The 10000-nt window shown below is 36.6% G+C and overlaps 1 protein-coding gene across 1 annotated transcript in view; it reads right to left on the bottom strand.

Annotated features, from left to right (window-relative positions):
* The window catches only part of LOC138030766 (rho guanine nucleotide exchange factor 7-like), a 55703-nt gene that overhangs the window by 45188 nt on the left and 515 nt on the right, over positions 1–10000 (bottom strand). The window contains 11 exon segments of the mRNA XM_068878642.1: positions 583–637; positions 981–1076; positions 1845–1888; positions 2705–2755; positions 3537–3622; positions 4759–4843; positions 6005–6043; positions 6309–6383; positions 7124–7230; positions 9585–9731; positions 9819–9903. Coding sequence (XP_068734743.1) covers positions 583–637; positions 981–1076; positions 1845–1888; positions 2705–2755; positions 3537–3622; positions 4759–4843; positions 6005–6043; positions 6309–6383; positions 7124–7230; positions 9585–9731; positions 9819–9903 — 870 coding nt within the window.

Below are 10000 nucleotides of genomic sequence, written 5' to 3'. Positions count from 1 at the left end.
CACAAACAGCACACTTCGCTTTTGTTCTTGATTTAGGGTCAGCTGCAATCCAGACCTTAAATCTTTCATCAGCTTTCCACTTAGCAGAGAAAACACACTTCCCCATTTTTCAAAATGAAAGGATAATACTGAAATATTTGATTGATATAAACCTCCAGAACCACGGGAACCAAGTTTGTCCCATGAAAATACAGTAACCATGATGCAGTGCTGGCATAAGAGAGATCTGAGACTTCTCAGTCTGTGATTGAATGTTCTTGCCAAAGATGAAATTTTAAATGAGACTTGACCACCTGAAAGAATTCACTTAGCAATAAAGCACTTGTTTCAGTTTTCAGAACAAAAAACTACTTCACACTTTTTACCATTTTTCCATACTTAATCTTTATTTTCCAGACTTTTTCCAGGTCTGGAAAACTGGTTTGCAAATTTCCAGACTTTTTCAAGAGTTCAAGATTTTGTACAAACCCTGCGGTTTTTTCCAGTAAGCATTCCTGCCCAAAGTTTAAAAATCTACAAAAATACCCGTAAAGTGGCCTGTCGCCAGCAACAGAAAATTGCGTGAAAAAAGCGTAAACTTGCCTGAGGAGCAATCTGTAAATAAGCAGCACCCATTCTTTGTTGAGGTAATGGAAGGCTGAGGAAAACAGAATTATGGTATGTTGTTTCATAAATTTGTACAGTTATTAATACTAAACTCTGACCCTGGTCAGGCACTAAGCAAACATTTAAATGTTCCAAGGTATAAGAGGACATATACTGAGGCACAGGATAAAAGATAAAATGACCAGTAATGTATTTTGATTCTCAATACAATAGCTTAATTAAAACTTGGCTGCCTATTAGGCTACAATTTCTTTTTTTTGGAAACGTGGTTGAAAAAAAAAATTGAACATTTAGCAAGGGTTTAAACATTTAAGCAGCTGTACTGGCAAACTACGTGCCTTGCTGGCTGACAAAAAGCCTGACATTTTACTTACTGCGTACAATCATCCATAATGTTGACAAACATCTGCTGAAATTGTACAATTTCCTCAAAGTTTCCTGCAAGCACCTTCATGTCTTTAGATGGTAAACTGTCATTTGAATATGCAAAACAAGGAAACAAAAGACTGATGATGATATGACAAGAAAAGCCGCGCTATCCATCGTTTGAACAACTGGGGCCTGAAACATTATTTAATTCAAGTTATTCCACATACATGTAGCTTTCAACCCATTGACTCCTTAGAGTGACACTTCATAGATTTTACTCTGTCTAACGCCAGACGATTTTACTCGTCGATGGAGGGAAGCCTAGGGCGTTTGAGGTGTGACTGGGTTAATCTTTGTAAGTACAAATGCGCTTCTTCTTTCTCAGTGGCAATTGGAACTAATTTTTTGTTCCAAACGCAAAATGTTTTCCTGCAATTTCTTCCGAATATTTTGGAATTTTTATTTTTTCTTAGTTCTGTTGTTGTTGTTTTTTTTTACAATTTTTTTGGCAATTTTTCTCTTTTTCCATGGGAGAGGGGGAGCAAACGCTACAGAGGTCTACAGATACACTTTTTAAACTGACTTTATTACAAATTAAAAAATAATTATAATAATAAAAAAATGACAGTAAAACATTAATTATTTTTGTCTTAACAACCTCGCTTTCCTAGGCTGTATTGTGAGTAACTCACCGTGAAACTCTTTTTTTCATTTCAAAAGCAAAAGTAGCGGCAACTGCTAACCCTTTTATTTTGAAAGAGTGAAGGTGAAAACTAGTCACAAATTTGCGACTTCCCCTGATATTTTAGTCACAAAGGGAAAAATTCAGTCACAAACGTGACGAGCCATGTATAATACACTGTACTTACATGTTTGATGTTTGTAGTGGTTTTAAGTAATTCTGTAGTAAGGCCTTAAAAGTAACAAAGGAAAAAGAGACTATCAAAACTTATTTGAAATTATACCACAGGTGGGTGTTTTAAGAGTCTTCTCAAACCAGTTGATGGGGATCAATAATTAGCAAATGTGATGAGATTTCAAAATGTTAGCCTGCCCCTTTCAAAGTGAACTGTGTATTACCAATAGAAAGTTTTGTTTCCACTATTAATGTTTAGTTTGTGGTCAAGCTAACAAAGTGACTATGATTGTCCGGGATAGTGTAGTTTTGAGAAGGACTGTGTAGGGCAGCTCATTGACATTTTAACAACCTGGTCAGAAGTAACTTTTAAATAATCATCGACTATGATCATCATGACTTCTACTCAGGTTGTGGAAACGTCAATCACTGCATGCTAAACAGTCCTTGTCAGGACTACACTCACCCCAGCCATTAAACTTCACATACACTGTAGTTACAATATGACTCCTGGCCGGGTTTAACCCATTAATTTTACTACATGTATCTTTGGGTTATCATGCATTCTGTTTGTATCAGAACTACTGTAACGTCTATGTGTATCTGACGGGTTTAGTTTCTAACAAACAGGTGCTGCGTTGGTGGGTGAATTCATGAAAAAAATTCTTTTTCTCAAATGTGTTGAGATTTGGAGGCTAAAGTTTGAAGCATCCATCCCGTTTCAAAGTAAATCACCTATTACCAATAGTGTTCCCTTTGGAATATTTCAACATTGTGAGGTAGGATACCTGCACTGCAGGAACTTGTAAGTTCAAACATCAGCTTCCAGATCTCACTATTTACTTTGAGCTATTCATCTGATACCAAACTTACTTGAAGCTCGCTAACATGGGCCCTCTCTGTGTCCAAAATGTTTTGTACCACCTGGACAAAAAAATACCGATTGTTAACCCTCTCCGCCCTGCAAGTAAGACTTGAAGATTTTACTCTCTCTCACACCAGATGATTTTACTCTTCAATGAGGGCAGCTTCAGGGATGAAAGAATTAAATGTAAATACCTACGTTTAAATAGCTCTTGAAACTGCTGGCATGAAATTTTAAAAAACATTGATGTAACCATAATGTCCTGGCAAACCAAAACATGAGCTTAAGTTGTTTTCTGGGCCAGACACCTCTGCATCTGCTATTACAACACCAATGCTTGCTTCCTGCATGGTTGAATCCATGACTATCATTCATTTTAATAATAGCTGTTGTACAGTTAATTTCTTCACTGGTCGCAGAGTTACAATCTAAATGACGTCTCTGTGGTACTAAAAGCCGTTATAAATATTATTGAATTCCTTTATTCCGACTATTATTCCTTGGCTTCACTACAACTACTGTAATTGTGAAAATACCAGAGACATTACGCATTGTAAGAACTTTAATTTCCATCTCCTCTCCTTCTAATCAAAGTTGTTGTTAGCAATGCAAAACCATGCTAAAAATGTGGGCGTTTGTGTTCAATCTCAGAGACCTCTAACCAAGGAGTGCTTGAGCGAATGCTGGTTTTGCTGAACCCTTTAAGGCCTGAGGGGGACCCCATTGTCAAGTAAGTTGAAACTGGCTGTAGTTGAACCCTTTCAAACCTAAGAAAGCACTCTTCACTCTCAACACAGCGATGTGTTTAACAAAATAATAACAGCCAAATGTATCACTTACTAGGTTATGATAGATTCTTGCACTTTCCCTCTTGTTTGATGTCAATGACGTTGCTTGTGGTGTGACGGGAGTCGTAGGTTCAGGACCTGAACAAAAGATTATTGGTTTATCGATGTAATTTCAGTGTTTCCTCATGCACTCAAGTACAGTGCTGGTCACAGGAATAGCAGCACTTGTGCGTAAAATGCATGCAAAATGTGTGTGCATAAAATTTTACAGGAACTATTACATGCACCTTACACTACACAGTCTCGGTCTGCATGTAATTTGACAGGAGTAAAAACTGCCATTTCCATTACACATGGCTTGCGTACATTTTTCCACTTAGTGATGTATGTGAATCTGCAATGTTTGATAAATTTGAACAGCCTTCCTTGTGTGTTCTTAGAATCAGGTTTTATTTTCGGATTGCTGCCCTAATCCATCAATAAATCTTTAGTTCTCATTGCAAACCCCAAAAGTGAAATTTCTTTTATCCGGTATCCCCTATTTAATCAATTAAGAATCAAAAGTTTTAACTGTAACAAGTGAACAATCAATGATCGACGGAAATGCTTGACATCACAAGATATTACAGACCTTAATTAACCCTTTAACGTCCAAACCGGCCGAAACCGGCCAGACCTAGTATTTTATTCTGTCTAACGCCAGATGATTTTACTCGTCAATGGGGAACCCCTGGGAGTCAATGGGTTAAGCAAGATCGACAACATTGTCAAAAAAAATATTATTTCCCGTTACTGTAATAATTTTGCGCTTACTCCAAGTCACTCGGCATGGAAAATGTGAGTCCACATTCCAAGAATGAAATTGGTGAGAACAGTGTGGATATAGAGAAAATTGAAAAATCATCACCAGGTGCTCCCATCCTCCATACAACCTCAAATTTGATAATTTCACGTTGTTGGCAAGACAAGAACCTAACACATGTGCAGGGCATGCAAAGCTATTGTTTTTGCTAATTAAAGCTATTGATATGTGGCGTTCTCATAGTCGCAGCCATCGTCCTTGCTTAAGGTCCATATTAATGAAAAACAAGCAATATGGGAATTCAAAGACCTGTATGATACATGTGCGTAATGCTGCTAACCCTGCAGCCAGTACTGTACATACTTCACTTTTCAAACTGTTGCCCATTTCTTCTTGACATGGCTCCCACTGTGTGTGAGAATTATGTATATGATGTGATGTAAAATACCAGGAAAGGCAAGAAGACCCTTACTTGCTGAAATTTCTTTCACATAATTGCTAGGAAACCATCCAATTTTACCATTGAAGGTTCCTTCCCACCAGCCTCCATCAACAACCTAAAAAAATAAAACCGAAGTTTTCTCTGGGATGTAGATAATAGACAGGAGCCAGGAAAATTACCCGGCTGTGAGCATGATTTTTCCGGCTGCATGAGGCAGAAGCCACCTGAGAAAGAACTTGCTCTCTCTCCCAAACGTTTGTAGAAGAATGTCAGTAATTTTTTTTTTATTTGCCCGCACCTTAGTTTCTCTTTAACCGCAACTGATATGAACATAAACACTCAATTTTTTTTAGTTCAAACAATTGCATTGCGTTTCTATGTTGCAGGCTCTTTTGTGTCAGCAGTACTATTTACCCCACATGTATGCAAAATAGTAAATGCCAAATCTCGTATTCCTAGCTTAGCAGACCTGTAGTGGCCAAAATTCACTTGATATGTAGGGGAAAAGGGGAAAGAAAACTGATTCTGAGGTCAATGGAATAAGATTTATTTTAAAACTGGCCTAAAGTAACAGAACAAGTTCTAGACAACCAGCTGAGATCGTTGAAAGAAGCTTCATCACTTCCACGACAGACTCGCTCAGAATTGCTTACTTTATCGCTCAGTCATCTACACATTGATCATATTCCATATTTTACTCTAGTTTAGTTCAACTAATAAACATCAACATCAAAAATGTTGACTTCCAGTTTATTGAAGCTTTATTGTGGGAAATCTGTTTACCTATGTTCACTGGGAAAAGTTCCAAATGCCCAAAATGGGATCAAACTTGCACTAAAATCAAGGAAAACGTGTTTCCGAGAGTCTAGATGTTCAAAATTTTCCAGGGGTGCATGCCCCCTGGACCCCCCTAGGTAAATCATGCCAAAGACATGATTTAATGGATCTCCGGCTCATCATACCCACCTATAATGTCCTCATTTTTGCCCATAAACATTTGTATCTACATCCCTAGGCCTGCTTCACTCTCAAGGTTGCTGGCATAGGGTCAAGCTACTATGTACACAAGTCACTGGGGAGCCCCCAAGGGGCAATATTTAATGAAATTCTGAGAAGGAAACATTCCCAATAAACGAGTATTCTCTACCATCGCTATCATGTAGCTTATTGCAACTTGTGCACCTTGATGGGGATTGTGTTAAAAGTCTGAAAGGTTTTATTTTATTTTGTTACATACAGTACTTAGAAACATTTTTGTAGGAAGCAGATACCTCACCTTAGTGACTTCAAGTATGTCTCCCCTCTCAAAGCAAAGCTATGAATAAGATACATGTAATAACATATCCATTAGAATATAAAACATGGGTGTGGCAGTTCAAACATAAAAAATTAAATTTTAAAATTATTTCAACCTAGATTGATTCTCGTTTCCACTGTATTATAATCTTAGCAATTTTCAATTCATAAATAGGATGAGGAGACGTACAATAGAACATGAAATTAAATCAGGTTAAAATGATTTTAACCTGAACTTCATTTTGAACCTAGATATTAAAGATCTCATTAGACTACCATGATACCTCATCCTCATCCCGTCCGCTGAATGGAAATGCTGCCTTTACAAGGTGAATTCCTCCTCCATAATCTGTCATTTCCTACAGAAATTGAAGAAAAAGTTTTTTTAACCTGCATGTACAGGCCGTATAATTTCAAACATGCAGAAAAGAAAGGCCATTTAATTAAATAAAAGCCATAGGACACAACATTCCTCTGGTATTGAGTTAACTTTGTTGAAAATAATGATAATAATTTTAACCATTATTATATTATTCACCAAAGTGGAGGTAAATATCCACCATACTCACCAACACCAAGGTGGAAATATACCACACAAGTTGAATAATCAGCTGAGTTTATCGATAAAATTTGCTTCTTGGTAACTGAAGCAAGACAGAAAGCCATTATGTTTTTCTCCATTTGCTCACCAGAGGTGAATAGTCCTTGCTATTCATCTCCAAGCTAGCCTAAAGCTCAGAAGAAATTAGATGATCATAGCTATGCAGTTGTTTCCCGCTACATCTGCTACCATAACCTCCTTTAACATTTATGGTTGGGATTTGTAAATTATTTTCAAATGCTGGTCTTATAATTACATGCTTCTTCAAGAAATTTCTAACAATCAAAGACATTTTTGTGAACATTTATAATATTTCCTGTTTTTGTTGAGGCTCCAATGAAGGGCACCAATAATTTTTGTTATTGTGACATTAGGCTTAGCATACATGTAGCTATCAGTTGTACGTATGCATGCAAGAAAATTTGACATGCCATTAATATATGACACTAACGTGACCATACACGTACACAGTGAGTGTTAACGGTTCACGACTCTTACAAGATGTTTTAACTCTTCACCAACTTCCTCCTCAGCTGAATCTTGTGGTGCAGTGGCTTGTGCAATTAGTTCATGATGTTGAGTAAATTTCTTTCCCAAACCATATCCTATATTTAACAGGAATAAACATAAAACTAGTAAATGCAAGCCAGAACCTTTCCTGAAAACTGATTTCAACACACAAATAATGCATAGGTAATACTTTCAATGTCAACATTATAGGTACGCTAAACACACCAGTGATAAGACAAAGAATGAACGAAAAGGTGTTTTTAATTTCCCTTAGACATCACCTTGATATCAAGCCTCATCCATAAAAACATTACAAAAATTAATTATGATATAGTTAACAGAACAAGCTCAAGAGCTACTACTTTAATTACAAATATTGGCACTACAATAGCCTTGTTGTTTCTTAACACTTCATAAAACATTGTGGTTTGGCTAGGGCTTGCAAACTTCATGGCAAGGGACACTTCAGCTTTCATTATTATGATTGTTTCTTTTGGGCAAAGCCTTAAACAAATCCCTTCTCATTTGTGGAGACTAGAAGGAAAATTAAGACATAAAAAATGGCTTAATCAATCAAAGTTCAAATCAATAATATTGGATAGAGAAAAAGCTTTTAAAGAAACATTGTGATGTTTGAAAGTACCAGTCAGACTTCCTTTTACGCTATCAGAGATACAGTGTATAGCTGTAGCAGAACTCGGATGTTTGCTATAACAGTTCTCGAAGAACTCCAAATTCGAAAATATGTTCTCCAAATACCATCCAGATACAAGACAACATGCCTGTAACATATAAGCTTAATTAGACTGATCAGGTGAGAGGTATTTAAAATAAAAATTATTGAAAAGCCCTCAGCGCAACCACACTAAGTGGCTTTTTTGGACACTGTTCTTTTGCTCAAAGCTTATCCAAAGTTCCCATGTGGGTTTATTTCCATTTCAAAAATCATCCCAAAAACGTCTTTTACAGTAGTTATGCATACAGCTTTTTAATTAGCTTAGCCTTCTTATCTATTTGGAGACAGTTTACCTGCCAAGAAAATATCACATCTCAGAACCCTTCTTTTCGAAGCATCCCAAGTCACCATATCAGAAAATACCGGTAACCTTTCTCACAACCGGTACCTTCATCTCAAAGATTGAACTGATTTCTTTTAAGCTCCAATGTTGTTATTGATAACAACCAATAAATTTACAAGGATAAAAGAAATGCTAACTATGTTTTTGAAAAAACATAAAGGAACTTACTACATTCATTTAGATGTAATTACATGTAAGTTTGGCTATCAATAAACTTCTACCTTGTATGATAGAAAACTGGTAACATCATGTTGGATTCAAAATCACACAAAGCCATCACAGGGTGAGTAAAACTTATTCTATTGATTACTCACAAGCATCTCACGAACACTTAAGTAATTTAATCATGATCAACACTCACAATATACATATTCATTATTAACACGAATGATCACTGCTCAACTGGAAAATCAAGAACATTCCAAGAGATCAAATTATTGTCCCTAAAGTACATCAACTACCTGTAAAGTTTAACAAAAAAGAATTTGAAACATTGTTTGGTGATAACAAAGAATCAGTGGTCTGCTTACACTTACTTCCTAATTACATGTAGTTCCCATAATCCACAGTTGCAGAAATGTAGTATCAAAAGCATTCAAACTAAAAGCAATTAGCACGCGTCTAAAAGAAATTAAAACTTACAAAGACAGAGACGGTGACGTCTTTGTCCCACTTGAAATCGTTTAAGTTAATAATTTTGTTCCAACAACACCATCCTCTGGAGGAAACATAATGCTAGTAAAAAGTGAAAGTACTCCTGTGTTCCGTCCGCTCTTAAAGTTGTAACTCATTTATCGCCTCCAGTTAGTCACAACTAACTTTACTAAAGTGCAAATACTGGTCTCGTTCTCATCTGGGATTAATTCTAACTAAAGAACTTCTAAAGTAATTAAAAGCTTTGCGTAACGGGGAGACGATCAAGTTTAGCAAACATGATACTATTGCTACTTTCTATAAAAGAATTTCACTATTTGAAGAAACCTTTAGAAGCACACTTCAACTGCAACTTTAGTAAAAACCACTAAACAAACGATCATTTCTGTCACAAGCAACAACGTATTGTTGCTTATACAAGTTGTCAAACTTGAAAGATAATACGAACTTAAAGTTGTATGTCTACAGCGCAAAGTGTAACTGTTATTTGTAAGAACAATCACGATAAAAAAATAAGAATATTCAGGTGTCTTTCAGATGGTCGATAAGTGTTCAGCTCAAAGTTGTAGGTAACTGAACGATGAATCGACAACTTCGGCAGCTACGGTTCTCCTAAGACTGTACATCTCGGTCATCTCGGAATAGCGAACGACAAAATCCAATACATTACATTATTCGGTACGAACAGTTAAATTCGTCGTTTCAAAACTACAAACCATTGGACTTTCCATGATGAACACCATTTGTTGACGAAAAATCCAAGAGTCTTAACGAAGTTTCACAATTAGATTTGACAGCAAGAGCCACACTACGTAGCTGTTGCAGCGCTTTGTTGTCAGAATGCACCAGGCACATGACTATCAATCAATGAAGTTGACAGAATCTCGCCCCAATTACGAACAAAAGCCCTGGCTAAAGCTCAATTTACAACAATAGAGATAGTAGCTTACCAGTAGCGACATTTTCTAAGCAGCCTAGAGTTCGTAGAACGCGAGAGTAACCTTCTTCGTTGTCGAGATCAGTCGGAGAGAAAATCTACAGACACAAAGAAATGGCGGCCATTATTTATACGACTTGTTGAGCGTGCTCAGATGTATGAAACTTTAATGTCGAAACGCCAATGTTGACATAA

This window comes from Montipora capricornis, chromosome 13, assembly GCF_036669925.1.
Source record: "Montipora capricornis isolate CH-2021 chromosome 13, ASM3666992v2, whole genome shotgun sequence".
Classification (NCBI taxonomy): domain Eukaryota; kingdom Metazoa; phylum Cnidaria; class Anthozoa; order Scleractinia; family Acroporidae; genus Montipora; species Montipora capricornis.
Note: the sequence above shows the minus strand (reverse complement) of the source record. Positions and strands in the feature narration are given on the sequence as shown.